This window comes from Pelodiscus sinensis, chromosome 9, assembly GCF_049634645.1.
Source record: "Pelodiscus sinensis isolate JC-2024 chromosome 9, ASM4963464v1, whole genome shotgun sequence".
NCBI lineage: Eukaryota > Metazoa > Chordata > Testudines > Trionychidae > Pelodiscus > Pelodiscus sinensis.
The window spans coordinates 9,609,878-9,637,781 of NC_134719.1; the positions used below are offsets into that span (position 1 = coordinate 9,609,878).

The window sequence follows — 27,904 nt, forward strand, 5'->3', positions numbered from 1 at the left end:
AACTGTCAGCTTAACAAAAATCACCCAAATTAACTCCGCCGTCTGGGCTGCAGAGAGGCAGTGGGAGGAGAAGTCTGTGGACTTAATCCTTCCCTGGTGTAACCGAAGCGCAGGGGAGCGGGCCCGTTGTTCACCACCCAACCGCGGGACAGGCTGCACCGTCCAGAGGAACTTCCCGGGCTCTCCTCGGAGGGGGGAAGCCCGCGGACCGGCTCGGGCTGGAGGCGGACGGGATAAGCCCGGTGTGAGGAGATGGCGGGTGGGGGCGTCGCACAGACCCCACAGACCGGGAGGCAGCGCTTCCCTCAGAGAAGCCTGGGGAGGGGGAGGGGGACGCTCGACAAGGCGGGAGCTGCCGCGGTTCCCCACAGCGCGGCGCGCTCCGCCGGCGGCTCCCTCCAACTTTGGCGGCCCCGAGCCGGCGTGGCGGAGACTGAGGGCTCCCCCTGCGTCCCCCGCCCATGGTTCGCCATGAGCGCCGACTGCACCAGCTACCTCGGCGCCGACGGGCTGCTGGTCGGCGGCTTCCGCTGCCCGCGGGCGGACGGCGAGGCCAGCGCCGTGTACTGCTGCGGCTTCCAGGACGTCAAGTACTGCTGCGATGACCCCCACAGCTTCTTCCCCTACGAGCACGGCTACATGTGGTGGCTCAGGTGAGAGCGGCTCCCTCCGCCGGCCGACCCGCCCCGGGTGTTGGGGGCCGGGGCACAGACCGCCCCGGGCGCTGGGTGAGCGGGAGAGGCGCCCTAGGGGGCACCGAGGGTGGGGCTGGAGGGCTGAGGCGTTGGCTGAGAGGGGTCGGCGCGGGGCTGCTGGCACAGACCCACCCGCCCCGGCGCTGGGAGGTGCCCGCCGGCAGCACAGACCCTGCAGCTTTGCCTTGGGCACTGGGGGCGCATCAAGGGACATAGGATCTTCAACCCCGCCCTGGGTGTTGGGCCAGGTACGTGCAAGAGGCAGGGGCCCGGAGCCTTTGGGGTTAGGGTTAGAAAGCCCCAGGAGACTTTCTGCCCTTTGACTGGGGCAGTGTAAAGGCGCTTTCAACGCTGATGTTAACTGTCTCATGGAAAAACACTTTCAGCGGCACAGAGAGGCTTTAAAAACTGCGTCTGGAAACTTAATCTCCTCTCAGCGATGTCCCTCCCACCTAGCCTGAGACTTGCAGCTGTGCACTTGCAGTCCGGACCTGTGAAGAGTGCTGTTTGTCCAGCTTCATGTGTGTAATGGGGATGTAATAGTGTCGTCGATTAACAGATAAGCAAAAGCAAAATGCTATAGATTACACACATTCTCATCTCCCCTGTCCCCAGCACTAATTTTTTTTAGCATAGCAGGCTGGCCAGTGGCCTGGCTCACTTCTGGCTCTCGCTGGGTCCAGGAGCTTAGCCCCCCAACGACAGGGACTGCTACCACCCTGTGCAGCTGCCTCTGTATCAGAGGTAGCAGCACAGAGCAACAGGCAGCTGGTCCATGAGGCGAGCTGGTTTTTAAACTGGCTCCCTTCGTGGACCAGCTCCCGCCTGGCACCCCAGCTGCTGTCTCTGATACAGAGGCAGCAGTGCGGAGTGGCAGGGGGCTTCTCGGGAGTGGGGCCAGAGCATACTGGCTACTGGCCCCACCTCCAGGGACTAAAGAATAGTCAAGTAACCAGTAAGATTGCATGAGGTTAATAGACTATTCAATTAACCAATATTTAACATCCCTAGTGTGTAATTGTTGGAATGACAGTTGTTGTTTTTTATATTTGCTGTACCCAGGTATTTTTAAGTTCTCTTTCCTCTCAAGATTGTAATGGCAGAATTACAGTTATTAAAATTAAGGATCTTTTTACAAAAGTTCCAGGCACAGATAAGTATTCATTGCTGCTGTTTCATTAATACATTTGGAAACAGTGAACATGCATGTGTGTGATCGCTGATTGCCTACCCCACCACCATTTTGAACCTAAAATGAGGGGAATTACTGTCAAAAGCATGAGAGCTGATCCTGTTAGCTTGGGCTCTTGAGCGTGAAGTTCCGGTTGACTTCCATGGAATTTTCAAGTGTGGAAGCTCTAAGGATTCAGCCCTTGATGTGCATGCTAGGAATGGGAGATGCTTGGAAACTTACAAATTATATCTCAGTAGACCTAGTTCTGCAGGGTTCCTTGCATCCTCTACTCCAGAGGGACAAGTGAGGAGAAGTTGAGGTCAACAGCATCTCTCCGGAGGAGCTCAGCACTGTGTGGGATCAGATTCCAAATATTTGTACAGTTTCCATCTCAGACAGAACTAAAGATTAAGGAAACTTTTAGGGACAGGCATGAGTGATACTATGGAAACACAATCCTGTAGGAGGAATTCTGTAACGCAAGTACCAAGAATAATAAAAACAGCAAATTGGAGTGAATTTGCCGAAACCTTTGCAGATAGATTCGTGAGTGTGTGTATGTCTGTCTATCCATCCTATATTGCCTTAAGGGCTTCCTTAAGGCATTACCAACATTAATTCAAATAAATATGTACTATAGGCAGTGAAACTGTTTTGTAACAAACAACTGAGATGTTTTGATTCTTTTTTTTCCCCTCCCAAAAAGCATCTGCTTTTTGTAGAAAACTGGGTTTTGTTTTGTTTACCCACTAATTATTTCCCACTGCTATAAACTAACTCATAGGACCTTTGGGCTATCCACTTTCAGATGCCACTAGTAACATCATAGCAGTTAGGAAAGATATGTTAGGTTGAGTCAATAAGTTCTTGGTTGAGGTCCTATGTCCACTTTCATTTCATTCATTCTCATCACTGTCTCTTTTCCTTTTTGTTCAACATTTGGTAATCTGCCTGAAGATCCTTGAAGTACAATTTGAATTGCTAAAGTAGTTGAAAATGATACTATGCAGTACACTGAAAAGAAAGAAAATTGGGACTGTGTAAACTGCTTTGTAAAAATGAAGAAATTGTGGGCACACTAGAAATAATATATTTTGTCTTGTGCAGTAAAAGACTAATGTCCTGTTTTGCACTAAAACTAGAGAGCAAAATTATCTATTTGTATAAATCCATTGCACCAGCAGGGAATCTGATCCTGAAATCAATAGAATAGCAGAAGGGAATTTGGCCATAAATGTTGAGGAGGTGTCTATTTCTTCCTCTGTCATGCTAGGCACTCTGCCAAAGTCACCAATTTCAACCAAGAATGTTTGGTTTGGACTCCACTGTGATTGTTAGAATCTTTTCTCTATCAGACAGAGGGTTAATATAAAACAAAATGAGTTTTTCTATCACCTGCCTCTCAGCAATGAATGTGTCACTTGGAAGCACTTGTCAGATGCTGGTGTGTAAAGAGGCTGCATGAGAACAAACTGTTTCAGCAAGTTGACTCCTCCTTAGATAATATTTTTCCAGTATTTGCCTCCAGATTGTTAGGTGATGGATACTCATGTTGAAAGATGAATCATTGCAACCAAGGGGGACTAGTTCTAGGGCCAAGAGTTATATGCAGTCACTCACTAAAACTCTGATGTGAGTTGTCTAGACTGCAGGCTTTGTTTGGAAGAAGCTTTTCCGGAAGAGATCTTCTGGAAAATCTTCTTCCAAAAGAGAGCATCCACACTGAATGGACGCTATCTCACATTTCAGCTGTGATAACTGTGGACAGAGTGGCCACCAGGACACCTGTGCTTTTTCCTCTTTCCTCTTCTTTTGAAATAACTCCCTCTTCCTCATCCATGCACTCCTTTTCCCAATAGAGCTCTTTCGGAAAAAAGGCTTCTTTCTTGTAGAATGAGGATTACCAATGTTGGAAAAAACCCCTCTGTTCTTTTGATTTTCTTTTGGAAGAACGCGATTGCAGTGTGGATGTAATTGAAGTTTTTCCAGAAAAAAATCTGTAGTATAGACATACCCTAAGTGAGGAGGGAGAATGCTGCCAGTAATAAGTCATGTTGCACTCTTCTGGGAAAACCACATTTCATTCAGCAAAATAGATCAGATGTTCTAGGCTAGGGGTCAGCAACTTTTCAGAAGTGGCATGCCAATATTTAACTTTCCCAATCCCATTCAGTGCAAGCCCTGCCCCCTCCCATCCTGTCTCTGCATCCTCTTTCATTCTCCTCCTATTCCCACATCCCTGTGCACACAGCGCACACACAGGCAGGGCAGCAGTGCTGGGACTCGCAGCTCCCTGGGAGCTGTGCTGGGGCGAGGAGACGCCAGGAGGGCAGAGTCACATCCCTGCCCAGCCTAGGTCCCGGGGCTTGCTCCTCACCTGCAGGCTGTGGCTCCCAGGACTGGGTCAAGCAGAGCCCAGGATGCTCAGGTCTGTCTCCAGCCCCCGGCCAGGCATAGCAGGGCGCTGGGAAAGGGTCTCCCTGCCCACAAAGAGCGGCCATGGCTTAGCCGGTGCCCCATGGAAGTGGCAGCAGTGTGTGACTGGCCGCGCCACCCCAATCTGTGGAGTAGTCCCAGCCCCTCCCCCTCCTAGAGCAGGAGGCAGAACCTGTAGCGGGGGTGGGCGAGAGGGGTGTTAACCCCTTACCTCCTGGGAGCTGCATGCCCCCACCAGGGTGTGCAGCACCAGAGGGAACCGCTAGCTATTCAAAACAGCTGGTGATTCTCTCTAGGAACCACATGCCCCTGTCAGGGTGGGGGCAATAAAGACTTCACATGCTTCCCCACCCTAAGGCCAATCAAGGTCAGTGAGTAGGGGAGCACGGGAAGTTTCCTGTCCCTATCTCTTCCACCCTAGGCCCTGCTCCTTGTAGGGTGGCCCCCCTCTTCAAAAATTATTGCCCAACCCTGATATAGGACACCGCTTCCTCAGGAATAATAGGCAGAGAAAAATATATTTAAAATGTATCCACTAGGACTGAGGTTGACATGGACATAAGAGACAGATTTGCTGAGTGTCTCTGGGTAAGGTTAAAAGGGGTAAAAAGCCAGGATGATGTCATTGTAGGGCTCGATTACAGAGCACCTAACCAGGAAGAAGAGGTAGATGAGGCCTGGGAGTGCACAAAGTCTCTTATTCCCTGCACAGGGTGCATGGTGCTTAGAGAAGCCCTGGCATACTCCCCCATCCCCAGGTCTCAATTGGCCTGGGATTGGAAGAGTGGCTGCAGGCTAGATCAACTAGCTTTGTAAGCCAGATCCAGGAGGCTGTCTTTCCCACCCCCATTCTGTACCCCCTGTTCTGGGGAGACAGGATATGAACCTATGATCCTGTCCTCCCAGGCAAGCACCCTATCCCCTAGGCCACACAGGAACCCTCTAGAGCCCACCCCACCACAGGGAAGCCCCTTATCCCGCCTGCCCCAGAGCCTCCTGGCTGTCCCCCAACCTGCCAAGGTGGCACTTGCACCCATGACCCCGTCCTCCCCTGGTGAGTGCCCTAGCCCCTACGCCACGCAGGACCCCGCTCCAACACCTTACTGTGGGGAGGCCCCTTATCCCGCCTCCCCCAGGGCCGCAACACTTTCCCCCGCTGCGTATTATCCCACCAAGTCTCTGTGATACCAACTATATTGTGTTTATTTAATAGCATTGCAAGTTCTTCCTTCTTATTCCCCATATTTCTTGCATTAGTATAGATACTGATTTGATTTTGGCCCCCAATTCTGCCTTATCTCTCTTTTTATTCCTGCTATTATAGCCCATGCTCTCCCCAACTGCTAGTTCTTAAGAAATACTACATAATGCATTTGGATGGGGCAGCTGGTCAACCAAAGGCACCCAGGAATTTGGGTGTCAGTACTAGGATTAAAATTCAGGAATTTCTGTCTCCAGGTTCTATGATCATTACACTACTAGTCATGCCTCTACTAGCTGTTAACATTTCTAACATTCACAGGACAGTTCTTTTTAATATGGGTCTATTCCATGAGAGAGTCCTGAACATCTATTATGAGTATTTTGGTGGTTTTTCACTGATTTTTTTTCTTCCAACTATTTTTCTTTGTACTTGGTACACAATTCTCACCTTTTTCTCTCTCTCATTTTGTTACAGCATCTCTGTTTCTATGGAATTTTATTTTTCCAAAGTTAATTTTCCTTTGAGTCTTCATCCCTTTACCTATTTCTCATTCTCTCTCCGATTTCTTTTCCCATAAATGCTTTTACACTTTTTTGGCCTTTTCTGACATGGCTTTTATTTTTTCTTTCACCTCAGAACCTGGCTTTTATTACAAAGGATTCTGTGTATGAAGGTCTGTGTAGTTTTATGTATCTTTATGGATTTATTGGCCCCGAATCTGAACTGTGGCTAGATGCAAAGGTGTGTCTTCATTAAAGCCACCCTTTTGTGTTCTCAATCCTGGGCTGATCTAGACCTGTCAGGTACCTCCTCACAATTTAACATGGCCTTAGTTTGCTCTAAATCGGGTGGGATTGGGGGCTGCTGACCCACAAGAAATCAGCTGGTGGCTACACACAAGTAAGATGCAAAAAACAAAAACAAACACCCCTCCCCCCCCAAAATCCCAAACTCTCACTGACGTGGCTTCTGACTGAGAAGCAGAAAGACATATCCTCACATTCCTCTTGCGCACCAGTGCCTGGGGGGGCCCACGTGTGCTCCAGCGGGGGCCAGTGGAGGTGACCTGTGCATGCTGTGATGCGGGCAGAGTGAAAACATGGGGACAGAGGCTTCAGCAGCGTTATTGAGCATTCTTAGTACAAACCAAGCACGAAATGGAGGAAGGGAGTACAAATCCCAACTCTCCCCCCCCCCATCATCTCTATCCAGGGACTACTAAGGTGCTAGAAAACTCTACATTTTTGGCAGACAATGTAGCAGTTAGCTGACAGGAGTACTGTATCCAAATCTTTTATAAAAGAAAGAAAATTAAATAAATATTAGACCTACTCAGCTCTAATACTAACATATTCTGACAAGTCACTAAGGGTAGGGCTACACTGCCACCCTAGTTTGAACTAGGGTGGCTAATGTAGTCATTCGAACTTGCAAATGAAGCCTGGGATTTAAATATCCCGGGCTTCATTTGCATGTTCCCAGGCGCCACCATTTTTAAATGCTCCTGCAATGAGGAGTAACAGTAGTTCGAATTAAGAGTGTTAATTCTAATTACCTAGTCTGTGCTGCCTGTAGCCGCGGGCAGGTAGTTCGAGCTACCAGGCATTTAAAAATGGCGGCGCCCGGGAACATGCAAATGAAGCCTGGGATATTTAAATCCCGGGCTTCATTTGCAAGTTCAAATGACTACATTAGCCACCCTAGTTCGAACTAGGGTGGCAGTGTAGCCATACCCTTAGGGACACTGGTTAGCCTTAAAATTTTAATGTATATTCTTATTTTGTTACTAACTCTGTGGAGAGAGACCCCATCTCCACTCTGGAAGAGGAATGGAATCTATTGTGTTATGACAAGGGGGCAGATACATTTCAGCTCTACATAAAAACATCAGAATGGCCATATTGGGTTAGACAAAAGACCTTTTAGCTTGGTATCCTGTCTTTCAACAGTGGCCAGTGCCAGGTGCTTCAGAAGGAATAAGCAGAAGAAGCAAACATTATGATCCATCCCGTCTCCCAATCCCAGCTTTTGGCAAACAGAAGCTAGGGACACCATCCCTGCCCATTCTGGCAAGTAGCCATTGATGGAGCTATCCTCCTTGAACTTATTTTGTTCTTATTGGAACCCTGTTATAGTTTGGGCTTTTCCACCATCTCCTGGGAAAGAGTACCACAGGTTGATTGTGAAAAACATTATTTTGTTTGTTTTAAATCTGCTGCCTATACATTTAATTGGATTGGCTTCTTTTGTTATGTTAGTGAAGAAATAAAGAACATTTCCTTATTCTATTTTCCACACCATTCATGATTTTCTAGACATCTAACATATCTCCCCCACCCTTCAGTCATTTTGTTTCCAAGATGAAAAGTCCCAGCCTTATTAATCTCTCCTCATATTACCCCTAATAATTTCCATTGCCCTTTCTGTACCTTTTCCAAATACAATATATACTTTTTCAGATGAGCTGACCAGATCTGCATACAGTATTCAAGATGTGAGCATACAATGACTTTATGTAGAGGCAATATGGTATTTTGTCATCTTATCTATTCCTTTCCCAATGATTCCCAATATTGTGTTAGCTTTTTAGTTTTTACAGTGCCACTGCACATTGAACAGATGTTTTCAGGGAACTATCCACAAGGATTCCAAAATCTCTTTCATGAGTGGTAACAGCTATTTTATATCTATAGTTAGGATTATATTTTTCCATGTACATTACTTTGCGCTTATCAACACTGAATTCCATCTGTTTTTGTGTTGCCCAGTCACCTAATTATGTGAAATCCCTTTGTAGCTCTCAGTCATCTTTGGATTAGTCCCTGTTCACCCTTTTTAAGAACATTTGTAAATTTAACAGCAGTGATCCAAATGCTAATCCACCACAACACTCTTTCCCCCCTATTTTTTAAGAGGAATGCCTAGCACTGTTTTCATGATGATCTTATAATCCTTCAATTACTGGAATGCCCAGCCTTTAGTTATTCTTAATCACCCTGCCTTCCTCTTTTTATAATAAACTCCCTACCCCAAAGGCAAAGCTACAAAGCAGCTCAAAATGTGTTGCATTTAAGAACTGCTTCTGGAGTCAGGGCATGCAGCTTTAAGCAGATCTTAAGTATGAAATCCAGAGGGTTCAAACTCGGGAGGGGAAGCTACTGCCTCTAGCTCCCCATAAATAGTGCCCTTGGCTCCAGTCCTGTGGGAGGGGACGGTGGTGGGGCTGGAGCCCCACGGGCTCCCCAATGCTAGGGGGAGAGCTCTGAGCCTCAGAGGTTGGATTCAGGCAAGCTAGAGGGCTGCATCCAGCCCCCAGGCCTTAGGTTACTCACCTGTTCTAAATTGTGACACGTTCCCTTGGTTTAAAGGAACTGTTAAAATTGCTAGCTATAGCTATGCTCCTGTTTTCCAGCCTTTCCCTTGCACTAGCCAGAGGGAGAGGGTTTGGATAGGAAGAAGGTTCAAGGCAACCTGAATATCCTCCTTTGTGAATTGATTCTCTAATGGTTATTTATGCTTACTTTAAGGCAACCTTTATGAACGGTTGGCTGATACCAGTACTTTGGTGCCTCTACTCTGGTTTCCCTTTGTCTTTAATTGTGTGTGTAGCACTTACTCAAGATAAAGTAACTACAAATAACCAATTTATTTCAAATCAGTGTCTATGAGCATGGATGAATGCATGGATGAACCAGGAGGGGGAGCTGAGATAACAAAACAATTAATACTTTGCCTCTGTCCAGCATCTCAGACCAATGCACTCCTCAGCAGAGTTTGTATTTTCAGCTTTCTTGATTGATGGCCCCTCAGGAAGTTAATTAAATAAAGACAGTGAAAGAGAATATTATTTAATAATTTTGCCTATGAAGTATGTAATTGTTTATCAAAAGCTTGTAAGTAATATACGTTGGATTTTAATGATTTTTTCATAGATTGCTTGGTTGTAGATCTTTAATGGAAAAATATTAAAGGAACTATCTGTTGCAGATTCTAACTTTGTATCCATTTCAATTTTTCTTAATTAATGTTAGTCTCCAAGGGAATAGTTGCCATTTCTATAGCTGACTAATTTGCATTCTCTTTAATCAGAATTCTTTTGGATAGCGCTGATTATTCTTGCCAAAGTAATATTTCTATTCTAAATCTCTGTTTTCTATGGTGTTAGTAAGAAGGCATTGGCTATCACATATTAATGTACTGATATTACACAGCTGTGCATCTGTATTATGGCTGATCTAGCCAGCACATTGGAACAGATGATATAGGGTGTTCACTGAGGCTACACACAAAGCTATTCTTAATAACAAAGCCAACCCTGAGCATGTGGTGCTTGTCTTTACATTTACCTCTCCAAATGAAGATTATAGCCACCATCAATTTCTTTAATCTGGCCCTCATTGGCTAGCCAGGTCTCACTCAAAGTAGCAATGTCAGCATTGAACCTTCTCAGCTCTCAGGCAATGAGAGCTATTAGACACTCAGGCCAGTCAAACTGTCACTGTCCATCAGTGTCCTAACATTCCAGGTTTCAAATCTAAGTGTAAATGTTTTTTTCTTTTTTTATTGTTGCCCCTGCAAATTGCAAGGTGTTCCCTCTGGCTGTGGTTACCAGGCAGGTTGGGATGAATAACAAAGAGAGCAAGGGCATATTAGTCTGTATATTACTGATCTTTCCTGTTTTTGTACAGCTGAGCATGCATGGGCTTCTTTAATATTTGTAGGAGGCTGTGCACAATCTCTCTCTTTTGTGCTACAATCTCCATTATACTGTATTTGGACCTTCAGCTTTTAAAGCTAATATTAACTGAAGAGAACCTATACTGCTTTTACTTCTTTAGAGCCTCCACCCTTACCTGGATCCCCTCCAGTACATTTCCTTGTGCTTTGTCTATTCTGGCTATAGGCAAATAGAGATTAAGGCGCTTAAGTTGAAATTTGAGAAAGGAGATCAGAACCCACCTGGATGATCCTTTTTTTTTAAAGTACATCGATGGTATCCTCCCATACTTGTACTAGGCTGCTTGGCTCTTATGAACAAAACAAGAAGCAATTAAAAAGGAAAGGAAGAAAAAATAAATACAGGGAATTGGAAATCTTTAGTTTAATCAGATTACAAATATCATGAAAAAGTTTCAGGTCAGAGCAAATCTGTATGTTTGTTTTGTTCGAGACCTAGTTTTCTTCTAAAGAGTTATTTTTGCTGTGGGCAGGTAGGAGGGTACACACACAAGTTTAGCTAATTCAGGTTTATAAATACTCACTGTCTCCTATGTTAATGGTAGCAGCTATATCTGATGGCAGTGTTGATTTACTCCAAATTCATGGTCATGATCTAGAGAAGCCCCCCACAATTTGTCTGTCTGAATCATAGGCTCTTTGTATAGTGGTGTTTGGGATTTAAAGGGTTAACCAGTTACCCACTAAGCATCACCCTTATAGGTAACTGGTGGCCTGGCCTGACCAGAGCAACCCCTCATGCGGCAGGCCCGGCCAGGCTGGAGCAGTCCTCCACTTGCAAGCAGGGGGCTACTCCAAGGTTAACCAGTTAAACCTAGCATTTAACTAGTTAACATGTTAAACAATAATTAACATCCCTAGTGGTGTTTTACTGTCTTGTAACTTGACACACAAAATACATAGAACAATTCCAAGGGCCAATATTCTTCCTCCCTCCCTACCCTGAAGACAGGATATGAGTGACTCCCACTGAAATCAATGAGAGTCAGACTCCTACTGTGTAAATGCAGTTTCTTGAGCAGAACATTAGAGTCTGAAATTCAACAAGTTTTGATCCCCCTGAGACATGGTCCCGTCCCTCCCCTCCGTCCCCCATCTCCACACTGTTTCTTTCTGTTCTGTTGTTGCTTTATCAAAACCACATCAAAAGTTTACTGTGGAAACTCCCAAGGGTGCAGTCATTTGGGTTGAGTTCTAGATGGGGAACTGTTGTGGCTGGCTTTAAACGATTAGTGGGAGGAGGGCCACAGTTGGTTTATTTGGCTTTTGGACTTTCATCTTGTAGAATGAACTCTGTAGTCGAAAAAATGGAAAGAAGAATTGTAAGAAATGAGAACTAGAGAACCATTAGAGTGCCTCTCCCACAGTTAATTAATATTATAATAACATGTATTTCTTGGTTCATTTCCCATTCCTGAATATCTTCTTTTTTATGCCTTTGTTACTATGTGAAAATGAATTAATTTTCAATTGTACACTGCTCCTTTGCAGCAATGAATACTGACAAAGCAACAAACTGGTCTGCTTTCAAAACTTGTTATAGTAAAACAAAGGCAAATCAGGTCATGAAGTTCTACTCTCCCCTGCAAACCTACTAGCGAAAAAGAGTGGTGTTTGTTTAAATCATTAAATAAACTCTACTAGCCCATTTTACACATATTGCAGAACCAAAAGGAGAGAAGCCTGTGACAAATATGTATCTGCTGTATCAAGCATGGTCCTACTCAACATTAAAATACATGCATTTTCTTGAAGTACAAAAATTAACCTTAAATCTAAAATATTTAATACTCTTTTTATGTTCCTTCAGAGAAGAGGGCCAAAAATGAAGTAGGGACTCCTAAGCAAGTTCTCCAGTACTTTTTATTGATTTTTCTTGTTAGTTTGCCTTTGACATTGTGATTTTTTTTTTTTAAGAAGCCCATGGGTAATTTCTTCCAGGTGTTGCACATCTTGCAAACAAACTGTTGCAGTAAATTATGAGCCTCTTCCAGCACAGAATATATATATTTCTTTGTTTTTCTGGTGACTTGTTTGGAGGTGTGCTCAGGACTAGATAGTTACCTCAGTGATACCAGTTTTACCTGGGCTTTGCTTCAGTGGAGATACTCCTCATTGACATCATTGTAAAAAAGAACAGAATGAGGCCAGAAAAACTCTAGGTAACATGATAAAAGCACTTGGCTACTGTAAATTGTCTTAGTTCCACTGAGAAACTATGCCATTTTATACCAGCTGGCCCTAAATCTGTACCAACAAACAGGAAAGGTTGTTTCTCTGCCCTATTGAATACAAGTAACCTTCAAATCCCATGTTAGCGATTGGTCTGACAGGCATCACAGATTAGTGTGTACATTTAATCACTTTGTTTTCTCTCTTTTCAGTGTTGGAGCACTTGTGGGTCTGTCAATAGCAGCGGTAGTCCTACTTGCTTTTATCATCACAGTGTGTGTTCTCTGTTACTTGTTTATCAGTACAAAGCCACGCAACAAACTGGATACAGGTTTAAGCCTGCAGACAGCAGGTAAGATCAGGTTTTTGATGTTGACATCTTCTGCAGCAATAAAGATTTACTTCATCAAGAATTTTAAAATCCCATTAGTGGTAGAAATGTAGCTGTGTTAGTCTGGTGCAGCTGAAACAAAAAACAGGACTATGTAGCACTTTAAAGACTAACAAGATGGTTTAATAGGTGATGAGCTTTCGTGGGCCAGACCCACTTCCTCAGATGAAGTAGTGGAAGAAAATTGTCACAACCATATATACCAAAGGATACAATAAAAAAAAAAAAGTGAACACATATGAAAAGGACAAATCAAATTTCAGAACAGAAGGAAGATGGTGGGGGCAGAAAGGGAGGGAGGTAAATGTCTGTGAGCTAATGATATTAGAGGTGATAATTGGGGAAGCTGTCTTTGTAATGGGTAAGATAATTAGCGTCTTTATTCAAATTTGCGTGTAAAGTGTCGAATTTAAGCATGAATGACAGTTCAGAGGATTCTCTTTGAAGTGAAGTCTTAAAAGGTCTTTGAAGCAGGATGCAGGTAATAAAGTCATTGAGACAATGTCCTTTCTGGTTCAATGCCCACAAAACAGATATCAGACAGGATCACAAAGAAAAAACAGTTTCTTGCCATGATTGTTGGACTGTGTCAGCTGACTTGGACTCGCATGGTACCAGCAGCAAGGTGTTGCAAAATCTCAAACCATTCCTGTTACAACTCCTTTTATAAAGGAGTAATAAATAAATAATAAATATTTAATAATAGTGGGTTTCTTTTAAAAATCACAGGACGTTCTGAGAATTTTGTCTAAAGTTTGATTTTCAGAACACATAATAACAGCATGATTTTTAACTACATCTCAGGGTATTTGAAACCCCATCACAAAAAAAATCTGTTATTTCGGATTTATCTTCACCAGTTCACTGATGGAGCAAATCTTTATCTCTGCAAGATAAAAGGCTTTTGTAATGTCCCAGAGCACATGCAGTAACTCAAGCCCAAACATCTATATTGCAGTCTTAACTCCATAGCCGAAGCCTGGACACACACATACCCAGTGCCATCCCGAGCACACCACCTAGAGCTCTGGTGGTGATTAAATGGACCCAGGGCTCTGGCTGCTGCTGCAATAGCAGCAATGGCAGTCAGGAGCTCTGGGCCTCTTTGAATCACCAGGTTCTGGGGCAGTTGCCCCCTTTGCCCCTCTATCAGTGGGCCTGTCCTCCTACCCTTGTACACACACAGCAGAGATGTTCCTCTGAAGTATGCATGACGAGTGACTGAGACTGTCTGTCTTAAGAGGCAGTGCACTGTTTCTACAATTTCTCCAGCAGCTGTATCTCTCTCTCTCTCTCTCTCTCTCTCTCTCTCTCTCTCACTCACTCTCCCCTCCCCATATACCACATCTCTGAAGAGCATGGGAGAGGGCAGACAACAGAGCATGAGAATTTTCCCTGTCTTAAAAAGATGGAGCGTGGCATCTCTCAGAAACTTACCCAGCATGGGCAATGTGTTGGGAGCACAAAAGAGCAAGTGCCCCCCCAACACCATGGGCAGGAGGGACAAGGGGCCAGAGCCTCTGGGCAGCCTGGGGGATTAGCATGGGTCTGGCGCCGGCATCAGGGATCACCCCTCCTCTCCCGCACTCACCAGCACACACACATGCTCTCTGTCTAGCCCTGAACCCCGTCCCTTCTGAGGGCCCAGAGCTGGCCCATGATGACTTACCAAAATGTGTGGGGTGCCTCCCCTGTGAAAATGATTGCCCATCTTTGGTCTAGACTAGAGGACAAAGAAAGTCACCATGGAGTTTTTTTGGCAGCCTCCCAGAGCATGAATCCATTGGGGTTATGTCTACTGTACGCTGCAAAGCAAAAGACTTGAATCCTGGGTCCCACCTTGACTCAGGATCAGACCCTCCACCTCTGTGGAGTTCTGGGACCTGGGGTCCAGGCCTAGATTAGGGTGATTGTGTGTAGACAGAAGGGGGGTTAGGCTTGAGCCGGAGTTTGAACCATGGTTTTACACTGCAGTATAGACTTACCCAGACCTATGGAGGACTAGAGATTAGAGACTGAAAAAAGACCTGAACTATTAGGTCATCTAATCCAGTGGTTCTGAACCATTCCATACTACTGTATCCCTTTCAGGAGTCTGATTTGTCTCACATACTTCCAAGTTTCACCTCACTTAAAAGCTGCTTGCTTATAACAACAAACCAAAAATACGAAAGTGTCACAGCACATTATTATTGAGAAATTACTGACTTTCTTTTCCCGCCATATAATTATAATTGTATATATTTTAATATACAACTGAACTATAAATATTGTACTTACATTTAAAAATATAGTATAGAAATCAGTATAAACAAGTCATTGTCAGTATGAAATTTTAGTTTCTACTGACTTCACTAGTGCTTTTTATATAGCCTGTTGTAAGCCTAGGCAAATATTAAGATGAGTTGATTTATCCCAAGGAGACCTCTATGTCCCCCCAGGGGTACACATACATGTGATTGAGAACCACTGATCTAATCCATGCCATCCTCTTAGTTAGAGAAAGATGGTTACCAGCAGTGTATTTTGTAGTGCTTTGGGCAAGCTATACATATTTATTATTTAACTCTGTTGCTGTTTGTTTTACTGAAATGGTTTTGTTTTTCAGGCAATGAGACTAGAGGGAGTTCTTTATGAGAAATATAGAGCTACTGAAGTAGATTCCATCAGTGCTGCAATACAGTAGGTACTGTGAGAATGTCATTCATCTATCCCTACCCTCCATGCCCTCAGTTCTCTAAGCAATGTGGTGGGCACAGTCATTTTTCAAAATGCTATAAAGTCCCAGGTGGAGTTTTAGGATGTTGAAAAATGCTAATGCCAGAGAATGGGTAACTTACACACTAATGATTGTTTATCGGTGGGTCTGCTTGATTCACCCAAAAATGCTCCGCTGAAAGAGAAAGAGGATTCCCCTCATGCCATTGTTACATTAATGGTCAAGAGGCACTACAACTCAATAATGGGGCAGCCAGTGTGCCCTCTTGTGGAAAAAGATTCTTTGGTGATGAACAGATGAAAAGCATCATGTAAGAAAGATAGGGACGTATACATCAGGTGAGCAGTTCAGCATTGTTCTGTTTTCTGACTATGCAGTCTGTATTGTAGGGCTGTGGAAAGTTAATCTGTAAGCATCAGCCTTTTTGGGTGATACTTACCGGTTTCAGTTAACTGATGGGGGCTGGAGCAGCTCCCCACCTGCCATGGACAGGAGGCTGCTCCAGCCCCATCAAGGACCCGCCACAGAAAGGGACTGCTCTTATCCCGAGCAGCCCCGGTCTATGGTGGGCCCAAGTGCCCCTCAGGCCAAGGCTGCTCCAGCGTGGGCTGAGAATCAGCGGCAGCCCCAACTCCAGCGCAGGGCCGGAAGCAGGAGCCCCACAGGCTGAGAGCTGTCCTGCCCAGATCCCGCTTAATCTGTTAACTGGTTAAAAGCTATGTTAACCTAACATTTAACTGGTTAACTGATTGACCAGGATTTTACATCCCTACTTTATTGTAGCTATGCCTAATCTCAAAACGAAGTGGAGACTTACAAACACCCTGGTTTCTCATTCTGACTTCATTGCATGCAGGAATAGTTATAAAAGATCAAGTTGCTATCTCACAAACAAAGCTAGGAAGCATTCGAAATACAGGCAGTCCCTGACTTACGCGGATCCGATTTATGTCGGATCCGCACTTACGAACGGGGCTTTCTCGCCCCGGAGGTCGAGGTAGCGGATTGCTACCTGCGAGCTCCGGGGCGAGAAAGCCCCGTTTGTAAGCTGCTCCGGTGCCCCTGGTCTGCTGGAGACCGTCTCCAGCAGACCAGGGGCACGGGGTGGGTTCCCGCGCTTCTGAGGCTTTGCCAGAGCAAAGCCTCAGAAGCGCGGGAACCCGCCGCTGCTGCCGCTTCAGTCGCGGTGCCTGTGGTCTGCTGGGGAAGGTCCCCAGCAGACTACAGGCACCCGGACTGAAGCGGCAGCAGCGGCGGTTCCCCGCGCTTCTGAGGCTTTGCTCTGGCAAAGCCTCAGAAGCGCGGGAACCCGCCTGCTGCTGCTGCTTCAGTCGCGGTGCCTGTGGTCTGCTGGGGACCGTCCCCAGCAGACCACAGGCACCGGGACTGAAGCCGCAGCCACGGGGGGGGGGGGTCCCGCGCCTCTGAGGCTTTGCCAGAGCAAAGCCTCAGAGGCGCGGCACCCCGCTGCCGCTGCGGCTCTGCTCCCCGTGTCCCTGGTCTGCTGGGGGGGGGGGCGCGGCTAGTGTGCCCCCCCCCCCCAGCAGACCAGGCTTTTGTTTTGGACCCTGGAGCAGAGCAGCTGGGGCGCTGCCGATTGGTCCTGCAGCGCCGCTCTGGGCACTACTGGACCAACCCAGCAGCACCCCAGCTGCTCTGTCCCAGGTCCTGATTCAGCCGCTGCTGGTCAGTTTCAGCAGTGGCTGAATCAGGATGCCTGGGGCAGAGCAGCTGGGGTGCTGCTGGGTTGGTCCAGTAGCGCCAAGGAGCAGTGCTACTGGAGCAACCCAGCAGCACCCCAGCTGCTCTGCCCCAGGCGTCCCCAAGTCAGCCGCTGCTGAAACTGACCAGCGCTGACTACAGAAAGCCCGAGGCAGAGTTGCTCTGCCCCAGGCTTCCTGGAATCAGCCGCTGATCAGTTTCAGCAGCAGCTGACTTGGGGAAGCTTGGGGTTCTTAAGTTGAATCTGTATGTAAGTCAGAACTGGCGGTCAGTTTCAGCAGCGGCTGAATCTGGACGCCAGTTCCGACTTACATACAGATTCAACTTAAGAACAAACCTACAGTCCCTATCTTGTACGTAACCCGGGGACTGCCTATACAATGAATGTGCTTCATCCTTGAGAAGGAATTTATAAATGATTTGTGAGATATTAGGTGGAATGAAACAATTTTTTTCTTTTTGTTTGGGGTGAAAACTCATGGCTAAGCATCTATAAAGCATGTGCAATAGACCAATAGCACCTGTCAATGGGGAGAGGGAACCTTTATGGCTTAGCAGCTGTTCTTGGAATATAACAAGGCTATGTAAAACAGACATACAAGCAGTGAGAAATCTGTTCTTTATGTTACTTTTACATCCATTCTAGCAAACTGAACCAAATGTTCTCTATGGATATTTCCCTTCATCTGTAGTATGGAGGAAGTTGGCTTGGATTGTTCTGCTACTTGTTTTCTGTTGAAATATTTATTAGGAAAAAAACTAATTTTGAAACACAGCATTGTGCAAAGGCAAAAGACCATTGCTTTCTATTGTTGCAAATTAGATGGCTTATGGGAGACTAATGGGATGGTAAAATTAAAAAAGAGCCCAAAACTAGAAAGTCGCCCTTAAATAAATAAGTCATTTGTTTTGTCTTAATCTTTTGATTACACTGTGGATTCTAAGAATAAAAGTGCCTGCAGTCCCTGTGGCTTTAAGAAAATTCCTCAGATAAATTCATCTTGAGTTCAATGATTTATTCTGAGGCAGTGACATTTAGTGAACAGATTATGAACTAGGACCTCATGAGTTCTAATCCTGTCTCTGACACCAACTCCCTGTGTAGACTTCAGTGTTCCCATTTCTGACAGGGATGATAACTCCCTACCTCCCAAGCATATTGTGAAGAGTAACATCTGTGCAGTGCTCTGAAATGTAGCATGTTAAGTGATGTTGCTTATTGAGACGAAAGGGAAGAAAGATTCATATGGATAAGACAAGGAAAAGGACATCTGTTAATTAGGGAAAGGGGACTTGAATGAGTTTGGAGTTCTGATTCAATTTTGATAAAGACCCAAAACTTCACAGATTAATTGAGCCTCTTGAGTATGCAAAACTGGTCAAAAAATACCATGAGAATTAGCTTTCATATGAGGTTTCTTGTGGGATTTTTGTATAGGCTGGAAATGGGAAGAGCCTCTCGGCCCTGGTCTACATTAGGGAGTTATTTTGAAATAACTCCCTTTATTTCGAAATAACAAACAGAACATCCAAACTATTTCAAAATAAGTCTGGTTATTTTGCAATAACTCCTGCTTGTCATGAGGAATAATGCTTATTTCAAAATTGTTATTTCAAGAGTTGTTTATTTCAAAATAATTTCCTAATGTAGACATGCCCTCAGTGTTTAAGCAGTGTTGCTTCTAAGAATTAAGAAAAAAAGGTGTTTGCTGTGAAAGTGAAAAATAATGTGATGTGAGAAAGATATCTGAACTTTTCTGAACCTCAGCAAATATTCGGTTGAAGATTTGGGAGGAAAGTTTTGGTCCAGAGTGGTTTCTCCTATCCCTGCTTTAAATATTTTCAGTTCCTTAGCTGCTGGATTAAACAAAAAAAGTCATTTATTTTAAAATAGGTCGATATATTTTGATGTCTCCAGCTATTACCAGAACTACTCTGAAGTGGCAGGAACTATCCCCCCAAAGCCTATAAATGGTCTTACTGGAAGGGGGTCATGTGACTTGCCCATGCCATACCCACTGTTGGGGAAGGAAAAGATATTGGTATGGATTCTGGTACATTTCTTTTGGATGGGGATCCACAGGGAGGTGGCAAACTTCTGCACCTCCTATCAGAGTGTCAGCTCACCACCCTCCTATCTGTGTGGAGAGCCCCTTTGATTCCACTCCCACTTGTGGATATACCCTTTGAATAAATTGGAGTGGACATAATTGTCCCTCGGGAGAAGAGTGTTCATTTTTGTGCTGGACTTACTGACTTGGTACAATGAGACCATGCTGTTATGCTCCATTAATGCCAAAAGAGTGGTCACAGAGCTAATGAACATCTCCATCCGACTCAGGGTGCCTAGGGAAATATTAATGGACCAAGGAACAAATTTTATATCTCAGATGATCCAGCAACTCTGCCACTTACTGAAAATCAAGACTTTACAAACATCTGTATACCACCCCCAAAAAAATGGCCCGAAAGAGCACTTTAATAGAACTCTAAACACAATGCTTTGTAAGTTTGTCCTGTTTGGATATTCGTTATTGGGACCAGCTCCTTCCTTCCCTCATGTTTGCAGTTCAGGATGTCCCCCAGGCCCACCAACAAGCTTCTTGCCTTTGAGCTTTTATACAGAGACAACCCTGAGGGATTCTAGACCTAGTCTGAGAGAGGTGGGAGGAACAACTCTTCCGAGCCAATAACGTGGTGCAATATGTAGTGAACTTGTGAAAGAGACTTGAAGCGTTAGGCTCATTCGCCTGGGAGAACCTCATGCACACCCAAGAGACCCAAGATGCAACAGGCATGGTTTGGCAAATTCCAGCCTGGTGATCAGGTGCTATTACTTTTGCCTTGCTTGGATTCAAAATTCCTTGCCTGCTGGCAAGGCCCTTACGAGGTGATCCAACATGTGGGACTTGTGGTATATGAGATCAAAATACCCCAACAAACATAAAGTGCATTAAATCTACCGTATTAATCTCTTGAAAAGTTGGAGGGTCCAGGAAGACATACTAATAATTCCTTACCCACCAGAACTGGAGCTGGGCATCAAATCCAGGGAAAGTCCAGATTGGCTCCAATCTCAACCCCAAACAGAGGCATCAGGTGCAAAAGCTGATCGCTACCTTCTCATTCATCTTTTCAACCAAGCCAGGCCAAACTCACCTAGGGGCCCACCATATCCAGACATAACCAGGAGTTAGGAGAACCCCTGACCCATTTTCCAGAAGCTAAGGGAGATCCTGATAGGAACACCAATCAATGCTGGCACTAGGGTTATCAAGGAGTCCTTCAGCAACTGGAAAAGCCCAGTGGTACTAGTCCCCAAGCCTAATAGGAGTATCCTTTTTTGCATCGATTGCTGTAAGGTTATTGTAGTATCAAAATTTGACGAGTGCCCAATGCCTGGGGTAGCTGAGCTGCTTGACCAGCTCGGAGAGGTGGAATATAATACCCCCCTTCACATAACCAAGGGATACTGGCAGATCCCCCTCACACCTGACTCCAAGGAAAAGATAGTGTTCTCCTCCCCTTTCAGGCTCTTCCAGTTCCAGACCATGCCCTTTGGTTTACCTGGTGCCTCTGCTACGTTTCAAGGACTAATGGACGTTCTTCACCCCCACAACTGGGACATGGCAACCTATTGGAATGATGTGGTGATTCACAGCTGTGACTGGCAAACCCACCTCAAACACATGGCTGCAGTGCTATAGTCCCTCAGAGACCAGCCTAATAGTGAACCTTGCTAAATGCCACCTCGGGAAAGATGAAACTACTTACTTCAGATATTCATTGGGAAAAGGCACCATCTGGCACTTGATTGGCAAGGTCCAATCCCTCAAGCTGTATGCCTCTCCATCCTCAAAAAAGCAAGTATTCTGGCTTTTGAGGCTGACCCGTTATTATCACCACTTCATCCCAAATTTCTCTTCCATCATGGCCCCTCTCACTGATCTCCTCAAGAATGAGAATCTGAAAAAGATCCAGTGCACCAGAGCCTGTGAGGAGGCTTTCCAAACCTTAAAGACCCAGCTCTGTTGAGAACCCCTCTTGTACTGCTTGGACTTCACGAAAGAGTTCTTGTTACAAACAGATGCCTCCCACATGGGTCTAGGAGCCATTTTCTCCCGATATTAGGAGGCAAAAAACAGCCTGTACATCAGTAAGAAATTGTTACCGAGGGAGAAAGCCTACTCCATGATCAAAAGGAAATGTTGGCAGTGAAGTGGGGGGTGGACTCACTCTGCTTTTACCTCTGAGGCACTGGACTGGGAAGGCCCATGCAAAGGCAGACATCTTCTCCTGGAGAGTGAGGTGCAGTTGGGGAGGGGGGCAGAAAGGAGTCCTAAGGGGTATGTGCGCGTCTCTTCAATAGCTGAAGAGAAAACTACCCAGAGACAAAGGAGGGAATCCCAAAAATTCCTTTGTCCTAGTTTGAGATTCCTATCTACATTCTTATTGGCTAACTCTACCTGAGTTAGATATACTTAACCCGTTAGTCCCCAGGCTGCTGGCTAACCTTCATGATCATGACACCATGGAAGCAAGTAAGTCTCACCCTTACCCCTCTTGGTGAAAAAGAAGGGGAACCTACAGAGAAACCTCAACTAAAGGGAATCTGGACTTTTGGGGCTATGGCCCAAACTTAAAGACACCGGTAAGGAGCAATTCATGGCCCCTGAGCCAAGAACCAAGTGGGAAAAGCCCCCAGTCTTCTCCTTCCTCCATCCACCTACTCATTACACTGTAGCCACTAGGCTACTTGGCTTTCAGGGAACTGATCACAGTGACCTTATCTTTGCCTCTGGGAACTGAATTTTTCTCGATTTTATTTTTTTTAAGCCATGCCATGTCATGGTGACTGCTATGGACAAGCTAGTCTTTAACGTCCTGTGATATTACCATGCATACACTGCATAGACATGGATTTCTTTCCATCTATTTAACATATGCAGACAATAGCTGAAATAGTAGATAAACTAGTAAAATGTAAGACTCAGGTGCTGTGTGTGTTTTGCTGAAAGTGCTGGGTGAACAGCTCTGCAAACCAAAACTCTGTGTAGCCCTAAAACATCTACAGCCCAGAAGCAGCAATGCAAACATCCTCACATCATTACACATTAGTTTCTGACCCTGAAGAACAATCTCTGGGGTAAGAAGGTAATTCATTCTTGATGTCTGTTCAGGCCTGCCGAGGGAGGGGGACAAAAGGGACAGTTGCCCTGAGGCCTAGCAATTCAAAAGGACCTGGGACTCCCGGCCACCGGTGCTGTCACTATGGCAGCAGCAGCAGGAAAAGCCATAGGCCCTTTAAATTGCCACCAGAACACAGCGCCGTGCACTCAGCACGACCCTTAGGGCTGAGAAGAGTCCCACCGCCGTTCTGAGCGCTAGCTGTCCCCACTCCCACCCCTTTCACCCAAGGGCTCGCCTCTTTCGTGGCACTGAACTGGGTTCCGCACATACCTTCTTGGGAGGCCACGGTAGTTGTCATCCCCGCTGTGTCCATTCACTCCTTGGTCACTCTGCCAGAGTTGCCTATAAGAAAACCAATACAGGTAGTCATTTTGGGTGTGTCTAGACTACAGGGTTTTGTCGACAAAACTGGACTTTTGTCGACAAAACTAAACCTGCGTCTACACTACCGCTGAGTTCTGTCGACATAACGTCGACAGAACTCAGCAGTTTTGTCGACGCTGGTAAACCTCATTTTACGAGGAATAACGCCTTTTGTCGACAGAGTTCTGTCGATAGAAGGCGTTATTGCATCTAAACTGTCCTTTGCGTCTACACTGCCATGTCGACAAAGCAGCTTGCTTTATCGACAGAACTGAATGTAGTGTAGACGCTCTTTGTCGACAGAAGCTTTGTCGACAGTATCTGTCGACAAAACTTCTGTCGACAAAAGCCTGTAGTCTAGATGTACCCCTTGTGACATATGGAGATACATATCCACTAGGAACTGTACTGAAATTGGCTGTTGACCTCTCGTAGGTCATTTCAGCCACTTCCAACCTGGCCCTCATTAGATTCTGAGTCATAGATGAAGATCTTTGTCTGCCATTAAAAGTCCCTTGCACAAACTCTTGTTCTTTCCCTAATGAGAAAATCTAGTGGAGGAAGAATTAGTGGAAGTGGGTGGAATCTGCGGCATGAAGAATTTGCTGTGCCTTCTATTTTATTTTAAGATTTTCTTTGATGATTCTAACTGCTAATGGCTCTTCAAAAATTAAAGGCTTCTAAAATAAAGTAGCCAAGGAGTTTGTTATAATATATGGAGATATACCTATTTCATAGAACTGGAAGGGACCTTGAGAGATCATTGAGTCCAGTCCCCTGCCTTCATGGCAGGACCAGGTACCATCCCTGATAGAGTTGCCCCAGATTCCTAAATGGCCCCCTCAAGGATTGAGCTCATAATCCCAGGTTTAATAGGCCAATGCTCAAACCACTGAGCCATCCCTCCCCCCATTATAAGCCTTTAACTCTGAAGTGCCATTAGCAGTCAGAATCACCAAAGAAATCTAGGGGGTTACAAAACGTAGTACTGGTTATTTAATAGGTAGTGCTCTTCACACTGCCAGTATTGAACTAATCCCCTCCCTCCGCAGCATGGTGGCATGGCACATTTTGCTGCTGGAATTGCCATCTAATTGTAATCCCAAAATTTTCCACTTTGGCATTATTCATAAGAGTTAAATTAGCCCAGATGTTCTGAACAATTTCCAGTGCAGGATATTAGGGGAAATGTAGGTGGGCTGAACATATAGCTTCAACTGGTATTCTTCACTTCCTGTCTAACTTACTTAAACAGCTCCTGTGTTTCACCCTGCAGAAGTAGCCACAGTAGTTCATACACTGATCTAAGGGAGCATGTGCCTTATATGTTGTTGTATATAGGTATCCAGAAATGAAATGTATAGCTTACTTTAAAAGTGTGTGTTGAGGTCTCAGAGGGGCCCTGAATATAAATGCTAAACAAACTACACAGTCTTCAATGCAATTATCCTTGGTCATTTCAATTCAAGCACATTTCTGATCTTTATGTAAAGGGACAGCATAAGACACAGTAACCATTTAGGTACTACTTAAGCCCTGAATTGAGTACATATGTGGATTTCAATGGTGCATCAGTCTTCTAGAGGCTGTCTTTCCAGAGGTGAATTTCACCCACAATGAGCAAGAACAAATATTTTATAAACAAAAGCCTGTTGTTCTGTAAATCTAAATATGCTTGCTGTTTTCCAGGCATGGAACCATATACTTCAGTAGGCACCAGCTGAAGCAGTGCATCTGCACAGCCAAATGGATTCAGGAAATACTTCCTTAGCCATAAGATGGACTATGATAACCAGTCTCCAGAACCTGACTGACTTTCCCAGTATGTTCTATGGCAACTATGACCACCATTAACATTGAGAGCCAACAAGAAGCTGTGCCTGTTTATGTGTTTCATGTAGCCAGTAGTGTGCACATGTTGTATGGAGAAACAATGATGTATTTTGATTTGCACCACTTGACCAAATGATGCTAGACTTACTGGTGTAAATTCTGACTTACCTCCTTGCAACTCCAATGAGTTATCCTAGGTGTAAGTAAGAGAAAAATTTGCCCCATCATATTGAACAGCTACTTTCTTTCAAGCCTTTTCAGTATACTATCCCAGTGTTGTATATGTCTGTTGTCTTTATGGTGTCTTTCTTCCTCTAATACATTGTCTTTCAGCTGGAGGTGATAGTTTGACTTCCACACACATGTGAATAGGACCCCTTAATAAAAGTTGAGTTGCTTGTGGGCTCTTAAAACACATTTTTGCTCATTTGTATTGCCACACAAGCTGCACATCTTATTTCCTTGAGGGTTCTTGGGAAACAGCAACCATACACAGTGTTATACTAGAATATTTCTAAGTGCTGTAAAGATGCAGACCATACTTTCCTGAGTAGCGAACACTGACCAGTGACAATTCCAGTTTAACTTGGCAAGTTTATTTAAGACATGAGATGAAAAGCTTCTCTAACTTTAGATGGAGGAGGGGACAGCGGGGGAAGATAAATAACTAAAGCAAAGTCTCAAAGAGAGAGCATAATGTGCATTGCTTTTGCAACCTACCGCATAAACTTGATCTCTCAAAATTACAACTGCCTTTGCAGTACATGTACCATAATTTCCAGCTTCCCAGATTCTCAAAGGAGCCTAAGGGAGTTACGTATTCAATTTTCATTTATTTTTACCACCTAATTTGCTTAGGTTCCTTGGAGAATTATTATCCTGGTAGTCTGCAGGAGGTGTGACAGTTATTTAAAATAAAATGTGCACAAAGTGGCTGGCTCTTAACAGGGATCAGGACCAGTCTAGCTATGACAAGCTTTGTTAGGGAGATTGAGCCCATCAGTATTGTTGTTTAGGGAACTGTCTAACAATGAAGATGATTCCAAAGTGGAATTTAAGAATTTCTTGCATCACTTTACTACTTTTTCATTTTCATGGTATTCCAGCATAGCCTTTGAAAATAAAAGTATAAACAAGTAGTCAGGTAAATTAAGCAAAATATGCTATGATATTTTAGCATTTAAGAATGTTTTTCTAATAGAGTTATGGGTAATATTTAAAACAGCTACTGCTTTTTAGTAAAGCTGGGCTTCGTTTAGGGACTCCCCCCCCCCCAATTGGGGGCAATTCCAAGACTTTGTAGTTCAGGCCTATCTCTGCAAGATTAATTGAAAAGGGAACAATTGATTCGGTCTTTCTGAACCCACCATAACGTAAAGGTTAAAACAAACTGTGGAGAAAACTGAAGCTAAAGTTTAAACAAATGAACCTAACTCCACTTCACAGGGCATGTGATTAATAAATGAATGAACTATGGTGTAGTTAGCAGTTTCTTCTATAGCTTATTCCAAGGTGGGGGACCTTGTATGATGAACTATCCCCACCATAGACCGCTTAGCCTAACTGTGAGTTACATAGCTAAGGATCAAACGTGTCCAAAAGCCTTAATATTCATTATTGCCAAGTCTTATCTTTTCTCTGCTATAAAAGATCCATCTACACTACAGGATGGTGATCAATTGTGCAGCAAAGATTTATGAGCACAGACTGCATTCATATAGGAGAATCAATACATTTAAAAAGAGTGAAATGATTGTTAGCAAATTGTATAGTCAATTGCTTGACCACACATCGGTTCATTATGAAATACACTTAAGACTAAATAACCGATATCAGTCAGTTTATTGCTAAAAGTCAACAGTAGTACAGAAGAAAAAAGATTCAATATGATACCAGTTTTTGGCAAGTCCTGTCTTGCAGCACTATTAAATTAACCTTATACAGTGTCTGTGCTTCCAAAGTTACACATTTCATGATTTTACAAGTTACAAAAAACCCTCTGCACGTTACTAAATATAAAACCCACCAGTTTCTTAACGTGTTGTTCGTTCTGTGCCTTCCTTATCTTTGTTTTGGATACTCACATTCCAGGTCCTGGTCCATCAAAGTGTCAAGGTACCTCTCTAACTTATATCAGGGCTGAAAATTAATGCACTTTGCCTTTGGGAAGTTCTCTATTTTCTAACGCAAAAGCTGATTTCAGCTTTACAAAGTATTATGGGGTACTTAGCATAAGTGAGCAGGATTCTATCCATGTAACTGCTAGACGTATATATGTACAATATAATGCTATTGATAGTGTATGCTTAATGCATATTAATGTGTGGTGTGAATAATACATATTCATATATACATGTTCCAGTATACGTTTGTCAACAGTAATTAATGGGAGAGGATGGTTTGATGCTCCCAAGGAAACAAGGTGATAGCACGGAAGAAGGAGTGATCTAAAAGTCTGACTTGCATTTGAATTGCTCTGCTTGCATATAATGTTGTATGACTCAGTAAAATTATTGGTGGTGATCCCCCAAAAAAGTGCAAACTTAAGGGCAGCTGGAAACTGCAACATATAATGCAGATTTGATGTGACCTTCTATTGCCTGCTCTATTTTCTTAGCTGGGCAAGGTTTGGGCAGCCTCTGTATTACTGTATTTGAGACTGGGAAATAACTTCCTTAATTTAATGAGATGCTGCTGCTATGGTTTAAGATGTCAGACAATTATCATTTGCCAAAAGATCATGTGTCAGTACTTCTCCACTTTTGAACCAATGGCTACCTCTGCTTTTTCATTTTTAAGTACATTCAATTCACATTTGTTACTCAGATACCAGGCACAGTCTTCAATTTGAATAGTTTGAGTGATACCAGAAAGAAAGAGAAGCAGCAAAACAAAAGTGAAATCAACATTCCCAGGGATTCAGTAGCACCTTTGTAACCATGATGAAGAATCTGTTTTCTGATTATTTATTCAGGACACATCTACAAAGCAGCATTATTTTGGAATAACTGAAGTTAGCTCTAACAGAGTAAGGACCAGAATCAGGCTACATGTCCTATATACAACCCCACCACAGTTTGGGAAGCCCATTTCTTCATATCCTTCTGTTTCCTGCTGTCCAATGGGAGCCAACTGAGGTCACTCAATTAGAGTAAAATGCAAAAAATGGGGCAGCAAATCCCAAAAGCTGGTAAATATTCCAATAGCTTTACACTATGAATAAGGAAAATTATCTTTTTCATATGGATAAATGAAAACCATTTGATTA

The 27,904-nt window shown here is 44.2% G+C and overlaps 1 protein-coding gene across 3 annotated transcripts; it reads left to right on the forward strand.

Annotated features, from left to right (window-relative positions):
• On the forward strand, positions 1-27,904 carry SHISAL2A (shisa like 2A). Of its 3 annotated transcripts, none has more exons than XM_006126394.4 (4): positions 10-653; positions 12,631-12,770; positions 15,418-15,491; positions 24,493-27,904. In XM_006126394.4, exons 1-3 carry the CDS (start codon positions 253-255, stop codon positions 15,444-15,446), a joined length of 570 nt encoding a protein of 189 aa, XP_006126456.2. In that variant the 5' UTR covers positions 10-252; the 3' UTR covers positions 15,447-15,491; positions 24,493-27,904. The 3 variants fall into 3 exon arrangements, with proteins under 3 accessions (XP_006126454.2, XP_006126456.2, XP_006126455.2); XM_006126393.4 differs by having other exon boundaries at positions 11-653; positions 15,418-15,495; XM_006126392.4 differs by lacking the exon at positions 15,418-15,491 and having other exon boundaries at positions 1-653.

Bases quoted from the DNA above. Each gene is read 5' to 3' on its own strand.
- SHISAL2A (XM_006126392.4), top strand. From the start codon at position 253: ATGGCGGGTGGGGGCGTCGCACAGACCCCACAGACCGGGAGGCAGCGC. The intron at 654-12,630 runs GTGAGAGCGGCT...CTCTCTTTTCAG, and splicing joins GGCTACATGTGGTGGCTCAG to TGTTGGAGCACTTGTGGGTC. The intron at 12,771-24,492 runs GTAAGATCAGGT...GCTGTTTTCCAG, and splicing joins TTTAAGCCTGCAGACAGCAG to GCATGGAACCATATACTTCA.